The sequence below is a fragment of the Macaca fascicularis genome, chromosome 1 (genome assembly GCF_037993035.2).
Source record: "Macaca fascicularis isolate 582-1 chromosome 1, T2T-MFA8v1.1".
Classification (NCBI taxonomy): Eukaryota; Metazoa; Chordata; class Mammalia; order Primates; family Cercopithecidae; genus Macaca; species Macaca fascicularis.
In genome coordinates, this window is record NC_088375.1 from 61,535,801 (window position 1) to 61,558,131 (window position 22,331).

The following is a 22,331-nucleotide window of genomic DNA, read 5'->3' on the forward strand; positions in this document are numbered from 1 at the left end:
ATCTACTGGACTGAGTTGGCCTAACCTCTTTGTGTCCGTTCTAGTGCCCAGCTAATTTTAACTGCTGTGAAATCTCTTGCATATAAACTATACATGGATGAGATGAATTGCAGGGGCAGAATCAAACACACAGGTCTGAAACATTAAATATACCCCACCTAACCCTTGTACTATTCTCCTAATCCTTACCTTGTTTTTTTATTGTTGTTTTTGCTTATTTGTTTGTTTGTGAGAAAGCCTCACTCTGTCATCCAAGCTAGAATGCAGTGATGCAATCTTGGCTCACTGTAACCTCCACCTCAGGGGTTCAAGTGAGTCTCCCGAGTAGCTGGGATTACAGGCATGCACCACCATGCCTGGCTAATTTTTAGTAAAGACAGGGTTTCGCCATGTTGGGCAGGCTAGTCTTGAACTCCTGTCCTCGAGTGATCTGCCCCTGGCCTCAAGTAATCCCATGGCCTCAAGTGATCTGCCGGCCTCAGCCTCCCAAAGTGCTGGGATTACAGGTGTGAGCCACTGCACCTGGCCCCTGCCTTGTTCTTCTTAGAGAGTACAAGCTACCTGATGGCTGGCCACTAGTCTCCTTTGTTGCTTTATTTTATATGTTAGGCCAGTCCAGGAATAGGGTGAGGCAAGTCAGATGCCTTCCACCACCTGAAGAGTGAGTTCCTTCTTAATTTTGCACCCTCAGTGGCTTGCTTCTCCACCTGAGTCCTGGCCCTAATCAAGTAAAGTACAGAAGAATTTGCTTTCATTGATATCATCATCTCTAGCCTTGCTTGGAGGCCCCTGAATCATCTGGCCCTTGGGAAAAGCAAAAACCAAAACCAGACAATGATTTAAAGCAGAGCTTTTCCCAAATATTGTGCCACAGTTAGGGACAGTTGTCCCCAGATACTGATTCCATCAGCCCTCAAAGCATTCAGGCAGCACCCATGGCAATCAGAATCCCTAGGCCAGTCGGTTTTGACCTTCAGCAGATTCTTTCATGTACTGTAATGTGTAGGGTCACCAACCGTCCAAGTTTGCTTGGGATTTTCTCAATTTTAGCAAAACCCCACATCCCTGGAAACTGTTCAGTAGTCTCGGGATGGTTTGGTCACTCTACCAATGGGCCATACCAAAGACCTCTCAGTACTTTCATTTCGTCATCTTTAAAAAGGGAGTGATAATAGTAACCTATTTCACAGGGTTGTTGTGAAGTGCTTGCCTGGCCCACAGTAGGTGCCCACATAAATATTTACTGTTATTGGCATCTTCTATGTGTGCCATGACAAGAGAAAGGTTGGGAAGCACTGTTCTAAGAGTTAGCCATGCAGGTGATACACTAGCACCACAGAGGCATTGCTGTAAACAAGGTGTGAATTGTCCAGCATTCAGAGGTTAGTAGGGGAGAAGTCAAAATTGATAAACTACTAGGAAATGGACAAATACAGTCATGACATTATGAATCGTAGGGAGAGGGTGGGTGTGGAATAGGATCATAGAATGCTGTTTCAGGAAACAGATCAACCCCCTGATTTATGAATGAGGAATTTGATCTAGGAAACAGGCCCAGAGAGGGTCAATGACTTGTCCAAAGCCACAAGTCAAGTTAGTGCAGTGCTGAGAATAGAACCTGTGTCTTTGAAATACGAAACCAGTGTTTGTTCCTTATGCTATAATGTATAAGCAACAGAGACTGGGCGGGGATTTTAGTAAGTCTTCCTGGAGATGGTGGTTTTAACAATTGGCAACAAAGGCTACAACTGATGCCATTCTATCTCTGGCTAGGGCCCTAGGAATGCCCTCAGGCCTGGGTTCATGTGACTTGTTTCTCTGGACAGGTCTGCTCATGTCTGCTCTCACAGTTTTCATCCTGATTCTATACTTCGTGATTGACAACTTTGTGATAAATCGCAGACCATGGCTCCCTGAGTGTACTCCCATCTACATCCAGTACTTTGTCAAGTTCTTCATCATCGGCGTCACTGTACTGGTGGTGGCTGTGCCAGAGGGGCTGCCTCTGGCTGTCACCATCTCACTGGCCTACTCTGTGAAGGTGAGACTGGAACAATCGTATCTCTTCCTTTAGGATAGAGATGGGAGGAAAGGGTACCATGTAACCCTTAGTGAAAAGATAAGCCATTCTATCATCTGTAAACTTTGGCTGGTGCCTCACAAGAGCAGAAGTCCCTGGTGTTAATGGAAGGACCATCTCTGTCAGATGCATCAATGTTGAAATGACCCTGTAGAACCTTCAGAGAATGACAAAAATGGTATCTTGGATTTTTTTTTTTTTTTTTTTTAAGACAGAGTCTCACTCTGTCACCCAGGCTGGAGTGCAATGGTGCAACCTCGGCCTCCCAGGTTCAACTGATTCTCGTGCCTCAGCCTCCCAAGTAGCTGGGATTACAGGTGTGCACCACCATGCCCAGCTACTTTTTGTATCTTTTGTAGAGATAGGGTTTCACCATGTTGGCCAGTCTGGTCTTGAACTCCTGACCTCAGGTGATCTGCCCACCTCAGCCTCCCGAAGTGTTGAGATTACAGGCATGAATCACCGCACCCAGCCAGTATCTTGGATTTTTGTGTGGGACTGGAAGATGAAATATGGAGAGATATTGGCTAGGAAATGGCTTTGACCTATATTTAGGAGAGTCCAGTTAGTCCCCCCTCAAGTCTTTTCTCCTTTGTAGAAAATGATGAAAGACAATAACCTGGTGCGGCACTTGGATGCTTGTGAGACCATGGGCAATGCCACCGCCATCTGCTCTGATAAGACGGGCACGTTGACCATGAACCGAATGACTGTGGTACAAGCTTATATTGGGGGCATCCATTACCGTCAAATCCCAAGCCCTGATGTCTTCCTGCCCAAAGTCCTGGACCTCATTGTCAATGGCATTTCTATCAACAGTGCTTATACCTCCAAGATTCTGGTAAGCATCTCCTTTGCCTAGACACTCAGAATGGGTGGTTGGTTGGAAGGGAACATCCATTTTCTCTGAAATGAACCCGCTTATTGTTTACACTGCCTAAATTGCCATTCCTAAATTCTCATCCCAGGTGAGAGTGAGCACCATTTCTCACTCTGGAGTGAACATGTTTGGGTGAGACTATGGAAAAGTACCTGGGAGTCAATGGAGGGTTCAGGGCAAGGGCCTGTAAGAATCTATGGCCAGGAAATACCCTCCCAACTAGCATGTAAAGGCAATGTCTCTAAGGAGGGCAAGTAGAACGTATCCCAAAGTAGAATTGGGCTTATCAGAAGTAAATTACTCACTTTCTAGAAAAAAGCACAGAGTATTAGAATAAGACCCACACAAGGCGAGACACCAGCACTACCACTAGAGCAAACTACAAAATCCCTAAGCCCTGGATGGCACAAGGATCACAGTTACTACTGACCACTCTCTGCCTATCCTTGAAAAAAAACAGGCTGGGCATAGTGGCTCACGTCTGTAATCCCAGCACTTTGGGAAGCCAAAGTGGGAGGATCGCTTGAGCCCAGGAGTTTGAGACCAGCCTGAGCAATATTGTGAGACCTCATCTCTACAAAAATAAACAAAATTAGCCAGGCATGATTGCGCACCTGTAGTCCCAGCTACTCGGGAAGCTGAGGTGGGAGGATCACTTGAGCCTAAGAGGTCAAGGCTGCAGTGAGCTGAGATCACACCACTGCAGTCAAGCCTGGGCAGCAGAGCAAGATGCTATGTCAAAAAGAAAAACAAAAAAGATGCCAGGTGCGGTGGCTCACGCCTGTAATCCCAACACTTTGGGAAGTCAAGGTGGGCAGATCCCCTGAGGTCAGGAGTTTGAGACCAGCCTGACCAACATGGTGAAACCCCATCTCTACTAAAAATACAAAAAATAATTGGGCATGGTGGCAGGTACCTGTAGACCCAGCTACTCGGGAGGCTGAGGCAGGAGAATTACTTGAACCCGGGAGGTGGAGGTTGCAGTGAGCCAAGATTGTACCACTGCACTCCAGGCTGGGCAACAGAGCGAGACTCCATCTCTAAAAAAGAAAAGAAAAAAAAACAAAAAACAAATGTTATTTCCCCCATGAGCTCCAGGTATATAATGTGAAGGCTTTGTAAATGAGTTCGTTCCTCCCTAAGTTCTCTGCCTTGTCAAGGCATCTTACTCACTAGTGCTGTGTATATTTCTTCTCCCAGCCTCCAGAGAAGGAGGGAGGCCTGCCTCGGCAGGTGGGAAACAAGACCGAGTGTGCCCTGCTAGGCTTTGTCACAGATCTGAAGCAGGATTACCAGGCTGTGCGTAATGAAGTGCCCGAGGAGAAGCTCTACAAAGTGTACACCTTCAACTCAGTGCGCAAGTCAATGAGCACCGTCATCAGGAATCCCAGCGGTGGCTTCCGTATGTACAGCAAGGGCGCCTCTGAGATCATCTTGCGCAAGTGAGCACCCCTGACAGCTCTGCTTCCCTTCAAGAGCCTCTCCTCAGGAAGGCATGGGTGCACACCCCACACTGAACCCATGCGGATGAGGGAGCCCTCCAGCCAGGTGGTGCCATAATAACTAATATCCAAGCGTCTACTCAAGCCACGCATGTTATTTAAGTGCTTACGGTGGCTTGTTGTATTTAATCCTCACAACTCAGGAAGGTGGGTACTGTGATGATCCCAGTTTTACAGATGAGAAAACAGAGATATAAGGAAGTTAAGTATCTCACTCAAGGTGATACAGCTGACAGTGGCACAGCCAGGATTCAGACCTGGACGATCCTCAGTTCCCATTTCCTAATCTGAAAACAGAGAGAGCGGTACTCAGCTCCTCACTGTAACTAAATGATTCAATGTATGTAAAATGCCTTGTACATAACAAGTACTAGAAATGTTTGTTCTGTGTTCTCTTTTCCTTCTCTTTCCTTCCCATTCCCATTTCTGATTACAGGGAATTTATGTAACTTTAAAAGTGACTATTCGGCCAGGCGCAGTGGCTCACGCCTGTAATCCCAGCACTTTGGGAGGCCGAGGCAGGCGGATCATGAGGTCAGGAGTTCGAAACCAGCCCGACCAACATGGTGAAACCCTGTCTCTACTAAAAAAAAAAATACAAAAATTAGCCGGGCATAGTGGTGCGCACTGTAATCCCAGCTACTCAGGAGGCTGAGGCAGGAGAATCGCTTGAACCCAGAAGGCAGAGGGTGCAGTGAGCCAAGATCGCACCACTGCACTCCAGCCTGGGTGACAGAGTGAGACTCTGTCTCACCAAAAAAAAGTGACTATTAATAGATTACCCATAGATCATCAAAAGTTGACCCTACTTAGGTATAGGGCCAGTAGGGCTGAATTAACCAGTACCCCAACTTGGCTTTAGCCACCTTCTTTTAATCAGCACATTCTTGTATAGGAAACCTCCCCCTAAACCACCACCACACAGTGAGCACTATTCTGAATACTCGGATTGAAAAAGTCTCTCTGCCTTCAAGAAGTTCAAAAGAGCAGGGGATTCACAAATGACTCGCATTGCATTCACATATGGGTAAGAATAGATGACACGGGAGAATCCTACTCTCTACCTACCTAGACCTTACTCCATCCACAGCCCACCCACCTTGGAAAGAGGGACTCCGCTGGGTGATGGACGAAGGAAATGTTTGGCCACGCTTGGAGCAATGTCTTTAGGAATAATACAGAGTGGCCAAAATCATCTGTCAATGATTGTAGAAATGTATTGAGTGGGAAGGGAGACACCGTGTTCTTACTGTGCGCCTCCCCAGGTGTAATCGAATCCTGGACCGGAAAGGGGAAGCAGTGCCATTCAGGAATAAAGACAGAGATGATATGATACGCACTGTCATCGAGCCCATGGCCTGTGATGGACTCCGGACTATCTGCATAGCTTACCGGGATTTCAATGACGCAGAGCCCTCTTGGGACAATGAGAATGAGATCCTCACTGAACTGACCTGTATCGCAGTGGTGGGCATTGAGGACCCTGTGCGCCCAGAGGTGAGAGGGTGGGAAGCCACCCAGGAGTCTCAGGAAGTGGAGTACTAGTTCCCTTTCTAGTTGTGACCCCAGGCAGGTAACCTAACTGCTTCTCACTTACAGGGATAGATGTTTCTGTGCTTCCTGCTTCACAGGACTGCTGTGGAGTACCAGTTTGATAGAATGTGGCATTCCTAGGGTTAATGCTGTCTGAGTGTTCAGAAGCAAAGGGCTTATTGGGCTCATTATTTGACACTTAAGTATTGTCAGGAGATTGATTTAATCAGGACACCAACTTTGTCTTTAGCTCCCTCCTTTCAATCAACACATTCTTTTTGAGTAACTGCTGTGTGCTGATAACTATTCTAGACACTAGGGGATTGAAAATCTCTGCTTCTAAGAAGCATAGACAGATGGACTATTAATTGTCAAGGCCCAGAGGCATGAGAGGGTGTCATGCATGTGGGAAATTACAAAGAGCTGATATGGTTGGAGCATGGGCCCGGTGGGTGGAGAGTGGCAGAAGCTTCTGCTAGAAAAGAAAGCAGTGGCCAAATCGCAAAATGCCATCCATGCCCTGCCAAGGAGTCTCGATTGTGAGTGGAGAGCAAGTTTTTACACCTGGCTCCCAAAGCAAATTTCCCCTTCAACTCGTGGTGCAATAGGGCAAATTCAAATGTGACTGCTGTAGGTAGGACAGAAGTGAGGTGGCACCTAACAATATCAACATGACCAGACCTAGCCCATGCCACATGGCACCACTTCTAGGGTGCCTCTCTCCTGTCTGCCACAAAGGGACAGACGTACAGGGACAGCTTACCAGGGTCACCACCCTCATCTGCACCTTTCCCCTTTCTTCACTCTCTGAAGGTGCCAGATGCTATTGCCAAATGCAAACAAGCTGGCATTACTGTCAGAATGGTGACAGGTGACAACATCAACACAGCCCGGGCCATTGCCACCAAATGTGGCATTCTGACACCTGGGGATGACTTCCTGTGCTTAGAAGGCAAAGAATTCAACCGGCTCATCCGCAACGAGAAAGGCGAGGTGGGTCCTGGGTAGGGGGATCCAGGACCTCCCCTGACGAGGAAAAGGCGGGTTCCAGCATAAGACATCTGGGTCATGTGCGGGAAAGTGGGTGTTTTCTAAAGTGAAAGCTATTTATAGTGAAACATCTCCTTGTACCAAAGCTGCTCATATGGTAACATTGGGAGTTGCTGGCCGGGCACGGTGGCTTATGCCTGTAATCCCAGCACTTTGGGAGGCCGAGGCGGGTGGATCACAAGGTCAAGAGATCAAGACCATCCTGGCCAACATGGTGAAACTCTGTCTCTACTAAAAATACAAAAATTAGCTCGGCATGGTGGCATGCACCTATAGTCCTAGCTACTGGGGAGGCTGAGACAAGCTTGAACCTGGGAGGCGGAGGGTGCAGTGAGCCGAGATCGCGCCACTGTACTCCAGCCTGGGCAACAGAGCGAAACTCCGTCTCAAAAACAAAAAAATGGGAGTTGCTTGTGAATGAAGCTGGTGAGCTCACTAGCTATCTTTTGAGACAGTGTCACTAATTTTTCATGTCTTTCTGCTTTTTCAGTTTTTTTTACTGCCTTCCCGCTAGCCCACCCCTCCTGTGTCCCTGCCCTTTGGCTAACAGTGGCTAAAGGAGAATGTGGTCTGGCAGTGGCACAGATCCAAGCTTCCTGAGCTACATAGAAATCATACCTAAGACCTCCGAAGCACCACTTTACCCACCCGAGCCAACAGCCAACCCTGGCCCACCTCCCGTTAAAGGTCTGGGAAATGGGGGATTGGCTCCCAGGTAGGGACTTAGGAGGAAAAAGAAAAAAAGCAGGGCCTGAATGGTCATCATCCATGAATCTACCCTTGGAGACTGGTTGGCTGTTTAATCTCTGCTGAAGCCAGAATAACACTGTCATGTGGGACTGTGGCGTACCCAATCTCCCAGTGGCTCCAAGTATATGGAGAAGCAAGACTTTCCTGGATAGCTTTTCTGAGTTTGACTGATCCAGGTGTGGTCTGGTGTTGGCAGGTAGAGCAAGAAAAGCTGGACAAGATCTGGCCTAAGCTTCGGGTCCTGGCGCGATCTTCTCCTACTGACAAGCACACTCTGGTGAAAGGTGAGGTTGGCTTCCAAATAGGTGCCTGCAACAGCTGAAGGCAGGCCAGGGCGAAGACAGATAAGAACCACCAGCCAAAGTCACTCTCCTGTCCAAATAGGGAGGTCCTAGGAGATCTCCCAGGCTATTTGGGGAGAACATACAGTTAGCAAACATCCGAGCCCTTGGTGAGTATGACACACAATAAAGTTGTTGGGTTTTAATTTTTTTATTTTTTGTTTTTATTTTTGGAGACAGAGTCTTGCTCTGTCACCCAGGCTGGAGTGCAGTGGCGCAATCTCGGCTCACCGCAATCTCCGCCTCCTGAGTTCAAGTGATTCTCCTGCCTCAGCCTCCTGAGTAGCTGAGACTACAGGCGCCCACCACCATGCCTGGCTAATTTTTGTATTCTTAGTAGAGACAGGGTTTCACCATGTTGGCCAGGCTGGTCTTGAACTCCTGACCTCAGGTGATCTGCCCACCTCAGCCTTCCAAAGTGCTGGGATTACAGGCGTGAGCCACTGCACCTGGCAAGTTGTTGGGTTCTTAAAAACATGATCATGTCTTATTTACCAATAGTACTGTGAACTAGGCAGGGCAGGTATTCCCATTTTACAAATGAGGAAGTTTGAGGCTGAGAAGACAAGTAACTTACCCAAATTGCCCAGCTGGAAATGGTGCAGTTTGACCCCTAGGTCTCTGCCTTGAAATCCATCCAATGTGTTATTCATAGCTGCCTTAGGGTACCAGATGAGGACAAACGTAGTTCAGTGCTACCCATGAAACAACTTACTGCCCTTGGGTGGTTCCTGTAGAACCTCTAGGAAAGGGAAAAGGGAAGGAAAGAGGAAAGTAGAAGGAGTGGCGGGTGGTAGAACTGAGGGGTGAGGGAGACCAGAAAACCTCACTGTGGTGTGTCTGTTTCCCCCAGGCATCATTGACAGCACTGTTGGGGAACAGCGGCAGGTTGTGGCTGTCACTGGTGATGGCACAAATGACGGACCTGCTCTGAAGAAAGCGGATGTTGGTTTTGCCATGGTAAGCTCAGCACAGCGTCTCTCTGATTGCAAGCTGCCTTCTCCATCAGAAAGCCAGGTCCGGCTTCTGGTTGCCTGCTGCTTGCTACACCGGCATAGCCCACGGGGTGCTTTTTTGTCCAACTCCATCTCTCCTATCTACCTGGTCAATCGTTATATATGTAATTGGGGACCCATCAAGTATGAAGAGTAGATCAGAGGGAGGGAAGTCATGAAGGATCATATGCAGGAAAGCCAGACCAACATAAACTTGCCCATAAACATGTGATGTTGTCAACTGGGCAAACTCTAGAAGATTCATGTTTCCTATGGGAAGCGCACTGTGTGGCTGGCACCACTGGGTACTCTGCTTTTCACTTCTGAGGCCAAGAGCATCAGAATCACTTGGAAAGTTCATTTAAAATCACATGTTCCAAGGCTCCGTATTTCTGTTTTTCATTTAACTTTAGAATTATATATTTCTTTTTATTCCACTTTTAGAAGAAATAATAATAAATAATAATTTTTAAAAGAATTATAGATGTCTAACTTCCTAATTTATAACTTTCGAATTTTATTTTATTTATTTATATATTTATTTATTTATTTTGAGACAGAGTCTCACTCTGTCGCCCAGGCTGGAGTGCAGTGGCATGATCTTGGGTCACTGCAACCTCTGCCTCCCAGGTTCAAGCAATTCTCCTGCTTCAGCGTCCTCAGTAGCTGGGATTACAAGCATGCACCACCACACCCTGCTAATTTTTGTATTTTTTAGTAGAGATGGGGTTTCGCCATTTTGGCCAGGGGGTGTCTCGAACTCCTGCCCTCAAGTGATCTGCCCACCTTGGCCTCCCAAAATGCTGGGATTACAGGCATGAGCCACCACACCCAGCTTCTAATTGTATTTAACTTCCCTGATTTTATGTTTGTATCCCTTAAGCTGAAAATTTTGATTCCTAATGGCATTAACATGATTATTTTTTGTTTTATTCTAAAATATTTCAAGTGGTTACAAAATATCAATAGTATTAATAATACAATTACTCTGCCAAAAATAATTCAATATTTTTCTTATAGTTCCTTTTATCCATAGGTATATGCTACCAGGAATGTGCCATCAAATTATTGTTTTTAAGGCATTTGTAACATTTTTTTGTGTGCACTTGTGCCACCAAGTGGCGACCAGATCATTTATATCATGTTACTTTCCATTTTAGAGATTGCTTTTTAGGCCGGTGTGGTGGCTCATACCTGTAATCAATCCCAACACTTTGGGGGGCCAAGGGGCAAGGAGCACTAGAAGCCAGGATTTTGAGGCAGGCAATATAGTGAGACTCCCATCTCTAAAAAAAAATAAAAATTAGCCAAGTGTGCTGGCACATACCTGTAGTCCCAGCTACTCGGGAGGCTGAGGTGGGAGGATTGCTTGAGCCCAGGAGTTCAAGGCTGCAGTGAGCCAAGATCACACCTCTGCACTCCAGCCTGGACAACAGAGCAAGACCCTGTCTCAAAAAAAAAAAAAAAAAAAAAAAGAAGCGAGAGAAATAAAATACATGATTCTAAAGTCAAATGTGCAAAACAAGGTATATTCATAGAAATCCGGCTTCTACCCTCGTTGCCTTTGCCTTGTTGCTTACCTCTTAATTCAATAGGTAATTTTTTTCTATCATTTTTGGTTTATTCTTCGGTTTGCTCCTTTAAAATATAATCAAATGCGGGCCTGGCATGGTGGCACATGCCTGTAATCCCAGCACTTTGGGAGGCCAAGGCGGGTGGATCACCTCAGGTCAGGAGTTCAAGACCAGCCTGGCCAACATGATGAAACCCCTGTCTCTACTAAAAATACAAAATTAGCCCAGCATGGTGGTGCATGCCTATAATCCCAGCCACTCAGGAGGCTGAGGCAGGAGAGGAGACTCACTTGAACCCAGGAGTCTGAGGTAGCAGTGAGCCGAGATCACACCACTGCACTCCAGCCTGGGCAACAGAGCAAGACTCTGTCTCAAAAAATATAAATAAATAAATAAATGTAATATATTTATGGCCTGCCCCCTTAGATAAGTGATACCATACCATAAACTCTTTTTTCTACCTTTCTTTCTCCACTTAACAACATAACTTGGAGATTATTTCATAATAGTGATTATAAAGCTGGGCGATATAGAGAGACCCCCATGTCTACAAAAAATTTAAAAATTAACCGAGCAGGATGAGCAAATGCCTGTAGTCCCGTTACTCAGGAGACCAAGGTGGGAGGGTCACTGGAGCCCCAGATGCAGAGCTTGCATTGAGCTGAGTGCCACTGCACTCCAGCCTGGACAACAAAGCAAGACCCTGTCTCGAATTTTTTTTTAATTTAATTTAAAAAGAAAATTTTGAACAAAGATGAAACTTCGGAACTGTGCTGCCATACTACTGCTCCTAGAACAAATGCAGAGTTTCTCAACAGTGTCGGAATGACATGAGCTTAAATGAGATACTGGCAGTGGCAACAGAAATGTAAGAATTTGGAGGTAGAATAGACAGGATTTGCTCTCTACCTTTTAATTAGTTTCTAAGGTTGAGGGAGTAGGAGGGGAGGGTGCAAGGGATATCACAGATGACTGTAATTCCCAGTCTGGGCGCAACAGTAAGGTAGGTGACATCAGGCCCCAGCCATCCTTTCTATAGAGTGACAGTGACACATTTGCTCTTTGTTTTCTTTTGTGTGGCTAGTGTGCCCTGTAGTATTTACACCAAAGTCTGAAGCTTCCTGGAGGTCAGGAAACGGAGCCTGGGCTTTATCCACTCCCTCACTATTTTCCCTCCCATCTTACCTCAGGGCATCGCAGGCACAGATGTAGCAAAGGAGGCTTCAGACATCATCCTAACAGATGACAACTTCACTAGCATTGTGAAGGCAGTGATGTGGGGACGAAACGTCTATGACAGCATCTCCAAGTTCCTGCAGTTCCAACTCACTGTCAACGTGGTGGCCGTGATTGTAGCCTTTGCTGGAGCCTGTATCACTCAGGTGAAGGGGGTGTGGGTGGGCTGAGACGGGAGGGATGAGTCAGGGGCTAAGGAATATGGGGTGGAGGGTACGGTGTGTTTACTGAAGAGTAAAGACAGGGTTTCCCTGTGACGATGGGACAGGAGTTAGCTCTTCTAAGTCCGCTGTCTTCATCTGCTTATGTGGAATGATGGTAACTTACAGGCCTTCGCTTAGCACTTACGTGTCAGCCACTATAATAAGCATTTATATGCACTATCTGTATTCTTCAAAAATGACCTTGTGAGGTAGGTATTATTATCCCCATTTTACGGGTGAGGAACTTGAGGCTCAAGGAAGTTAAGTAAGTTTCTCACAGTCACTCAGCTAGGAAGTGGCCAGATTCCAAGTCTAGGTGGGTCGTGGGAGCTAGGCCATCGACAGGGCAAAGGTGGGCTGGTTTCTGAGAAAAGCTAAAAGGACTGGTTCTTCTTCCCACCAGGATTCCCCACTGAAAGCTGTGCAGATGTTATGGGTTAATCTAATCATGGACACTTTTGCTTCATTGGCCCTGGCCACAGAGCCCCCTACGGAATCTCTGTTGAAGCGGCGCCCCTATGGCCGAAATAAGCCTCTGATCTCACGCACTATGATGAAGAACATCTTGGGCCATGCGTTCTATCAGCTCCTTGTCATCTTTATCCTTGTCTTTGCGGGTGAGCCACTTTGGCGGTGGGCTAGCAGCTGGGGTGCTGGTTAGAGGTGGAGGCAGAGAAAGAAGGTAGCGTGAGAGCAAGCACACAGACCAGGAATAAGTGCAGCTTCACCTCCCAGTGCTTCCTGTGCTCTGCTACATGGTGCATTATGCTACTGTACGTACTCATACAGTACTCTTGAGTACAGACAGTACTGTGTGTACCGTGTGTACTGTATGTACTCAATAATAATTTCACAAGGGAGGCTTTATTCTTTCTTTCTTTCTTTTTTTTTTTTTTTTTTGGAGATGGAGTCTCGCTCTGTTACCCAGGCTGGAGTGCAGTGGCGCTAACTCGGGTCACTGCAACCTCCGTCTCCCAGGTTCAAGCAATTTTCCTGCCTCAGCCTCCCGAGTAGCTGGGATTACAGTCATGCGCCACCACACCTGGCTAATTTTTGTATTTTTAGTAAAGACAGGGTTTCACCATGTTGGCCAGGATGGTCTTGATCTCCTGACCTTGTGATCTGCCCACCTCGGCCTCCCAAAGTGCTGGGATTACAGGCATGCGCCACCACACCCGGCCTATTTCTTTCTTATAGATGCAAAAAATTAAGTTCAGGTCCCATAATGAGTACATAGTTGCACTAAAATTCAAACCTGTGATTGCCTGACTTCAGCGCACATAGTCTTACTACCATGCTGCACTACATGAGAGCAGGTATCAATGCAGCAAACTGAGAGGGAAGGTAAAATAAGACCAGAACTAACATTTGAAATATGTAATAACAAGTACAACAAGAAATTAGCCAGGCATGGTGGTGCACGCCTGTAGTCCCAGCTATTTGGGAGGCTCAGGTGGAAGAATCACTTGAGCAGGAAGGTCCAGGCTGCAGTGAACCGTGATCATACCACTGCACTCCAGCCTGGGCGACAGAGTGAGACCCTATGTCAAAAAAATAAATAACTAGTACAGCTCAGATATTGATCAATTAGAATGGACACCAGCCATAAGCAAGCAGTATAGCTGTACCAACACATTCTGACTCTTAGTTCAGACCACACTTAACCTCCAGTGCTTCTCCTCTCCCCACTAGGTGAGAAATTCTTTGATATTGATAGTGGGAGGAAGGCACCTCTACATTCACCACCCACCCAGCACTATACCATTGTTTTTAACACCTTCGTGCTGATGCAGCTCTTCAATGAAATCAACTCCCGAAAGATCCACGGAGAGAAGAACGTCTTTTCAGGCATCTACCGCAACATCATCTTCTGCTCTGTAGTCTTGGGCACATTCATCTGCCAGGTGAGATTCTGTCTGCAGTTGGGGCAGGAGATCTGGGATGACAAAGGGCAGAAGCTGGGAGCCAGGGTTGCCTACATACCTAGGAAAAGGAATGAGGGAATTATGGGGACTGGGACAGGGCTCCCTACATACCTAAGAAAAGGAATGAGGGAACTGGGGGACTTTGGGATTCCCAATTTGCTTTCTTTTGCCCATTGCTCTAGAATTGGAGCCCAGTGTGTCAAGAGCTCCAGTGCAGGGTAGCATGTTGACTGGAAATAAAATAATACTTCTAAAATCATTTCATGATCTTTCTAAATACACAGAAATTTCACAGAGTGACCAGAAGAAGTGTCGTTCTCTTCTAGTCCCTTTCTGTGGCTCCTGTCAGCCTATATGAAATGTGCATGCACATCTAGTATAGACTCTCCCTGTCCCTGCCTCTTTGTTCTGAAGGGCTTATGATAAAAAGTGTTATGCAACTCAGAGAAAGAGAAGTAATGGGATTGTACACATATATTACATAGTCAGCCCAGCTTGCACTCCTCCGGTACGAGACTATGAGCTGACTATGTAACAGAAGAGCTCCTGTCCCATCCCTCAGCGGGTTACCTCCCTTTATTTGTCCCCATCCTCAATTCCTTTTTTTAAATTTAATTTTAAAAATGGAGATGGGATCTCACTCTGTTGCCCAGGCTGGTCTCAAACTCCTGGCCTCAAGCAATCCTCCTGCCTCCCAAAGTGTTACTGTGCCTGGCCTTTTTTTCTTTTTTTCTTTTTTTTTTTTTTTTTTTTTGTTTGTTTGAGACAGGATCTCTCTGTCTCTCTGTCACCCAGGCTGGAGTGCAGCCTCAATCTCCCAAGTTCAGGCAATCCTCCCACCTCATCCTCAGTTCCTCACTCCACCACTGTACCTTCTCCTTGTCACTAACTGGCTTTTAGTCACAGGAAGCCTCCAGCTCCCCTAACTCCTCCAGATCGTCTGTGAATCATAGTCACAGTAACTATGTCTGTCTCCCCGTCACAGTGCTCTGTAAAGGCTGTTTTTGTCTGTCTCCCCTTTGAGATTTCTTCTTTTCCCTTCCCCTGCAAGCAAATCAGGACTTGCACCCAAGGATCCTGAGGCAGTGGGATGATGTGGCTTTGGGGGCCTTGGCTGGAGGGCCAGCTGCCTGTTAGTCATTTCCTTGATGGTGGGCTGCCCCTTTCTCTGTTCTAGATTTTCATCGTGGAATTTGGGGGTAAACCCTTCAGTTGTACAAGCCTCAGCCTGTCCCAGTGGTTGTGGTGTCTCTTCATTGGGATTGGAGAACTTCTTTGGGGCCAGGTGAGTACCGGCACACCCTCCTGGTGCATTCTCACAGCCTGCAGACCTCTCCTCCTCTACAGGAGATGGATCAAGCAACTGTGGAGACCCCCCAGCTCCTCCTCTTCATCTTCTCTTCCTTCCTCCCCACCCCCACTCAAGTTTTCAAGTTCTTGCCATCTCATAGGATCTCAAGGTGGAGTGATCACTTCAGAAGTTTCAGAATTCTTCTCTAACCATGCCTGGAGGTAGAAAAATCCCTTGGCTTCTCTGGGACAGAAACTAAACTTTTCAATGGAATTTTGCTACAAAAAAATAAATATAATAACGGTCTTAGAAATAGAAGAGTTTACAAGACATGTGTCTTTATTCTCATGAGACAGCAACCTGGCTGTGGGCTGCCAGGCTGACATAATTCAGGACTCCCAGCCTCTTCTGTTTCTTGCCATGGCTTTATCTGGGTGGAATGCTTAACTCTTACCTGAGATAAATTCAGATTTACAAGATCTCTAGAGTAGCAGTGTGGCGTGTGGTTGGACTCTGGGAATGACTGTCTGGGTTTGAATCCAACTCTTTTTTTTTTTTCCTGAGACAGAGTCTTGCTCTGTCACCCAGGCTGGAGTGCAGTGGTGTGATCTTGGCTCATTGCAAACTGCCTCCTGGGTTCAAGCAATTCTCTTGCCTCAGCCTCCCAAGTAGCTGGGATTACAGGCACCCACCACTGCACCTGGCTAATTTTTATATTTTCAGTAGATACAGAGTTTCACCTTGTTGGCCAGGCTAGTCTCAAACTCCTGACCTCATGATCTGCCTGCCTTGGCCTCCCAAAGTGCTGGGATTACAGGCGTGAACCACCGCGCCCAGCCCAGTTCTCCTTTTTTTTTTTTTGAGACGGAGTTTCGTTCTTATTGCCCATGCTGAAGTGCAATGGCGCGATATCGGCTCACTGCAACCTCCCCCTCCCAGGTCCACGCCATTCTCCTGCCTCAACCTCCCAAGTAGCTGGGATTACGGTGCCTGCCACTACACCCAGCTAATTTTTTGTATTTTATTAGAGACAGGGTTTCACTATGTTGGCCAGGCGGGTCTCAGACTCTTGACCTCAGGCGATCCACCTGCCGTGGCCTCCCAAAGTGCTGAGATTACAGGCCTGAGCCATTGTGCCCGGCCTCAGCTCTCCTTTTTATAAGCTGAATCATCTTGGGCAAGTTACATAACCAATCTGTGTCTCAGTGTCTTCAACTTAGGAAAACAAGGTCATTGTTAATTAGTGAATCAGTTACTATATAGAAAAGACTTAGATTAATGTCTAATACCTTATAAATACTCATTCAAATTTTAAGCTATTAAGATTATAATAGTATCATCAAGTCTAATAGTTGCACTTCTTCCTTAATACCGCTTTACAAACCTCCCTCATCCTCCGCTCTGGTCTGGGCTATGCCTCTCTTTACAGACCCCAGGTCTCTGCAAACAATCCCTTAGTGCCCAGCCACCCAGGTAATAGACACTTTGCCCTAACTGGCCTCGAAGAGCTCTTTCTGGAGCTTCAGGCCTTCCCCCCCTAAACCTGCTAGTTATTTATTTTACATCTAGATGCCTCCCTGATTAATTTCTTTTTCTTTTCTTTTCTTTTCTTTTTTTTTTTTTAAGAGATGGGGGTCTCAGGCCATGCACAATGACTCACGCCTGTAATCCCAACACTTTCGGAGGTCAAGGCGAGCAGATCACCTGAGGTCAGGAGTTTGAGACCAGCCTGGCCAATATGGTGAAACCCCGTCTCTACTAAAAATACAAAAAAAATTAGCCAAGTACGGTGGCACGTGCCCGTAATCCCAGCTACTTGGAAGGCTGAGGCAGAATTGCTTGAACTCAGGAGGCAGAGTGCAATGAGCCGAAATCATGACACTCCACTCCAGCCTGGGTGACAAAAGTGAGACTCTATCTCAAAAAACAAAAAATAAAGAGATGGGGGTCTCACTGTGTTGCCCAGGGTGATCTCGAACTCCTGGGCTCAAGGAATCCTCCTGCCTCAGCCTCCCAAAATGCTGGGATTACAGGCATGAACCGCTGCACCCAGCCCTCCCTAATTAATGTCTGACCCAATTCCCTCCACCCTGTTCTTTTTGGTGAATATATATATTTTTTAAATCAGTGAGTTCCTAAAGCAGTTTTATGCTTTGGTAAAGCTTGGTTGTTTCACCTGTTGTTTGAAACTCTGTTCTGGCTCTTGCCTCACATGTGGCCATGGGGCCTTATGCCAGACAGCAGCCTTCCTTCTGTATCGCAGCAGCTCTTTCCACATTCAGAAGCAGAGCTCTAGCATTCTTCCCATTTCAAAACACTTGACTCCATATCAGATTGCCCATACAGTCCCTCTTCCCCACGTGAGCCCTGGCTACTCCTCATCTTGTCTGGAAAGAAATGACTGACAGGTGCTGAGCTCACCGGGAAATTTTATTTTGAATTTCAAGCCCAATGTACTGCTCCTTGTCTTCTGATAATACTCATGTGTCCCTTCTTCCATGGACTATCCCATCCACTTCCTCATCTCAAGCCCAAGAAAACTTTCGATATCCTTTCACGAGAGTTTGTAACACAGAAACTACTTTGCATATGGCAACTAAGAAAGGGGTCATTCATTTCCAATACCCTTCTCAACCCCTTCCCATACATATACGATATCACCATCTTCTCCCCAGACTGTTTTCCCCCAGGTCCTGGTCTCTGTCCCTTCCTACTGCATACTATGCAGTATAGTTACGTTAACCTTAAAAACAGATTGCAAAATGGAACAGAAGAAATGAGACAGAAAGAGAAAAATGAAGTATATGACCAGGCAGATGGCTGGTTGATTACTAGAACATAAGCTCTCTTTTGTGTGTGTTCATAAATACAGAAAGCCTTCCTAAGAGCCTGACCACTGGTGGGCACTTGGAGAATGCTTGCCTGGATGGATTGGTACTTCTGCCCACTGCTCTTCCAGTGGGAAGCGTGGTAGGACAAAGAGTAACCTGCCCAAGGGCCTGGCTCATGTAAGTTGACTGACAGCTCTTCTCACGCTGATTCTGATGTCTCCCTCTTCACTGCACTTGTTTTCAGTTCATCTCCGCAATACCTACCCGATCCCTGAAGTTCCTGAAGGAGGCTGGGCATGGCACCACCAAAGAGGAGATCACCAAGGATGCTGAGGGGCTGGATGAGATTGACCATGCTGAGATGGAGCTGCGCCGAGGCCAGATCCTCTGGTTCCGGGGCCTGAACCGTATCCAGACTCAGGTACTCTGATAGTGGTCTGTCCTTCCCTTGGGAGAAGAAGCTTCCCATATTGGAAGGTGTTGGGAGGGCAGCAGTTCTTGTTGGCCAGCATCTCTTCCCTTCCAAAGGCTCACTACTGATGGGCAGCCCTAGATCCTCAGCTTCAGGACAGATAGGCAAAGGGATCTGTGTGGGGTCCTCTGAGAGGAGAGGAGTCAAATGACCTAGACCATGGGAGGCCATTAGCATAGTCCTTTAGCTCTGGGTTGACCCTAAAGCCCACCCTTCTATCCTCTGTCAAATGGGCAAGCTTCAGCATAAGGTCTCTTATGCTGAAGGTCTCAGGTCTCTTATGTTCCGTTTTTCCCTCCCTTCAGAAGGAAGGAGTTAGACAATATCAATATGCCAACATACCCAGCATTCACTTAATCTAGCTTCCAGACACTGCCATTATAGGAATAGATGCTATCTGGAAGGGTCTTTGTAAAAGAAACTCACCCTGTTATATCTCTCCCGTTCAAAGTGTAAGGCCATGGTGGGGAACCTGATGGTTTCATGTGTAAAAATGACAATAGTCTGTTGATGTCTGAGCATCTTTTGCAGGATTCAAACTTGGCTTCCTGACAAGGAGGAAGCAATAATTTCTTCAAGCGTCTTCCCTTCTTGCAATTTCTGAAATGGGATAGAAGCCACCCCTGCTGCTCTTATATCCCCTGCCTATAGCCCCACAATAACTTTTTTTTTTTTTTTCCCACTTTCCATGCATCAATTGTAACTACTTTCTCCTGGGTGAATGGGCTGATCTAGGCATTGATAATTCTGTCTTCCCCTGCTCTCACCCCACATAGCTTTATTGTCTTAATCCTGAGATTTTCCATCTGAAAAACACTGTAAATTCCAAGATCTCAAGGGTGGTCTCCAGAGAACAGGTGTATTTCTCTCTGCTGATTGGCTGGAGATCTTCTAAATAAGTTATTAAGTTTCACTGTCTAAAACTGGCCTTGCAAATGTTTTAGAAAGTTCCCCAGTCAGCCAGGCATGGTAGCTCACGCCTATAATCCCAGCACTTTGGGAGGCCGAGGTGAGTGGATCACCTGAGGTCAGGAGTTCGAGACCAGCCTGACCAACATGGAGAAACCGCGTTTCTACTAAAAATACAAAATTAGCTGGGCGTAGTGGCACATACCTGTAATCCCAGCTACTCAGGAGGCTGAGGCAAGAGAATTGCTTGAACCCGGGAGGCAGAGGTTGTAGTGAGCCAAGATCGTGCCATTGTACTCCAGCCTGGCCAACAAGAGCTAAACTCTGTCTCAAAAAAACAAAAGGCCGGGGGCAGTGGCTCATACCTGCAATCCAGCACTTTGGGAGGCCGAGGCAGGTGGATCACCTGAGGTCGGGAGTTCGAGACCAGTTTGGCCAACATGGTGAAACCCTGTCTCTACTAAAAATACAAGCCAGGCATGGTGGCACATGCCTGTAGTACCAGCTACTTGGGAGACTGAGGCAGGAAAATCGCTTGAACCCGGGAGGCAGAGGTTGTAGTGACCTAAGACCACGCCATTGCACTCTAGCCTGGGTGTCAGAGTGAGACTCATCTCAAAAAAAAAAAAAAGAAAGAAAGTTCCCCAGTCAACCCCACCTCCTTAGTATATAAGAGAGATAGATGAAGTGAATATTCTAAACTGCATACCTAGTAGGAACTTATCTCGTATAGGCAAGACAACAGATAGAAAAGTGGAAAAGAGGCCGGGTGTGGTGGCTCACGCCTGTAATCCCAGCACTTTGGGAGGCCGAGGCAGGCAGATCATGAGGTCAGGAGTTCGAGACCAGCCTGGCCAACATAGTGAAACCTCGGCTCTACTAAAAATACAAAAATCAGCTGGGCGTGGTGGTGGGCACCTGTAATCCCAGCTATTCGGGAGGCTGAGGCAGGAGAATCACTTGAACCCAGGAGGCTGAGGTTGCGGTGAGCCAAGATTGTGCCATTACACACCAGCCTGGGCAACAAGGCAAGACTCTGTCTCAAAAAAAAAAAAAAAAAAAGAAAAGAAAAGAAAAAGAAAAATGGATTGCAGACTCACTCTGCACCTGACTATACTTCCAGGCGGGTGCTTTTTCTGTCTGCCAGATAAACATTCCAGGGTGCTGTGGCTGTCTCACCTATCCAGGGCGATGCAGCTCCCTGGGGACACAGGTGCTTCCTGGGGAGGCCTGAGCACTTCTCCGTGTTGCTGGCCTCACATCCAACTGGGCAGGCATTGGAGTCCGGGCACTGCCTGGAGCTCACCAGAAGGTGCTTTACACAGTGGTCCTCAGTTTGTCTCTCAGAGGGCTTGGTCACCTCTGCCGTGAGGCTGGACTGCAGCTGTGGTGGCAAGTGACCAGGTGTCACTGAGCAGCCTGACCATGGTCTAGGCGGTGCTTGAATGCATCCACTTGGCTTCCTTTGGTCATTGAGTTTCAAGAAGACAGACTCCAGGAGGCGAATTGGCCAGGATCAGGCAAAAACAATCATGCCGGAAAAGTGGCGGAAAAGCTAGAAGCTCTCTCAGTGAAGGAGGAGACCAAGGAGGATGCTGAGGAGAAGCAATAAATTGTCTTATTTTATTTCCTTTTCCTCTCTTTCCTTTCTTTTAAAAAAAAAAAAATTACCCTGCCTCTCTTTTTTAGTTTGTTTTTATTCTTTCATTTTTACAAGGGACATTATATAAAGAGCTAAATTTTAAAAAAAGAAAAGAAAAAGAAAAGTGGAAAAGGGCTAGGTAGGGAAACACTAGGGTTCCTTTTCCCTCTCTCGAGTTCCTCCTTCCAGAAAGAAAAATTCCAGCGGGACCTGCACAAAGTGCCTCGTGGCATCCAGAGTCCCCATGCCCACTCCCTACTCCACCCCACCGTCCAGGCTGCTGAGTCCAAGTACCCATAGAACCTGGCGCCTTTGGCTCCCATCTCTAAAGCCCCCAGTGCTTTCCTGTGGGTCTGCTCTTTCCGAAATAACCTGTCTTTGCTTTTCTTTTCTCCAGGATCAAGCACTTCTTCTACTACATGATTTCTTTTCTCCTAGCCACGATTCCCTCAGTCCAGTGCCTCCTTGCTCCTTTCCAGTCTTCTGTCCCGGGAGGCTGAGATTTATGGGTCTTCCTTCCCCTCCACTACCAATTTCTATTTCCTTGACTATGCACCTCTCTATAAGGTCTTTTGGTTTCACTGCCCACATAGCTTTAGGTATACTACCTTTCCCCATTGGTGGAATGTGAGGCAGTTAGGCCACAATAGCATTAAAGCCTAAAGTGAGGCATGTTCAAGATGCCACCGTGACCAAATTCACACCATCCCAGGATGCACCTGACTCTGGAAGCTGATGAGGCTAATGATGCTAACGTGTACCTGGATCCCTGAGGTCTGCTCCCAACATCAACCCTTCAACCTCAGCTGGGTTCTAACAAAACCCCCTGTCATCTCCACGTTGATCTTTGTTGTCATTCTCATCACAGTGCTTTGGTATGGGAGGTGTTAGGAAACTTAGAGACTAGAATTGTGAGGGTTGGGACCTTGTAACTCCAACAAGCACCGAAGAAGGTATCTCTACAGTCCCTTCTTCTATGGAGCTGGAATCACCACCCACCCCCCAACCCCAAGTGTAAACCCTCTCCTCCTGCAGGTTCAAGCTCCTCAGTCCCAGGGAACTAAAACTGAATAATGTGAGGAAGCAGTGGTGTTTCAGCTCAAACTGTAATCTGGAT

At 46.9% G+C, this 22,331-nt stretch overlaps 1 protein-coding gene and 1 non-coding gene across 13 annotated transcripts in view; both read left to right on the plus strand.

Annotated features, from left to right (window-relative positions):
- The window catches only part of ATP2B4 (ATPase plasma membrane Ca2+ transporting 4), a 114,875-nt gene that overhangs the window by 80,431 nt on the left and 12,113 nt on the right, over positions 1–22,331 (plus strand). For all 12 annotated transcript variants that reach the window (XM_065539961.1, XM_015448407.3, XM_074033516.1 and 9 more), the window contains 12 exons: positions 1,827–2,041; positions 2,679–2,921; positions 4,161–4,402; positions 5,728–5,959; positions 6,809–6,988; positions 7,992–8,079; positions 8,990–9,096; positions 11,896–12,087; positions 12,548–12,761; positions 13,837–14,048; positions 15,247–15,354; positions 18,436–18,612. In XM_065539961.1, the coding sequence (XP_065396033.1) occupies positions 1,827–2,041; positions 2,679–2,921; positions 4,161–4,402; positions 5,728–5,959; positions 6,809–6,988; positions 7,992–8,079; positions 8,990–9,096; positions 11,896–12,087; positions 12,548–12,761; positions 13,837–14,048; positions 15,247–15,354; positions 18,436–18,612 (2,210 nt within the window). The remainder of the gene's footprint in view (positions 1–1,826; positions 2,042–2,678; positions 2,922–4,160; positions 4,403–5,727; positions 5,960–6,808; positions 6,989–7,991; positions 8,080–8,989; positions 9,097–11,895; positions 12,088–12,547; positions 12,762–13,836; positions 14,049–15,246; positions 15,355–18,435; positions 18,613–22,331) is intronic.
- LOC123571168 (small nucleolar RNA SNORA77) lies at positions 20,663–20,787 on the plus strand. The gene has a single exon (XR_006695341.2). It is a non-coding gene; the product is annotated as a small nucleolar RNA SNORA77 (small nucleolar RNA).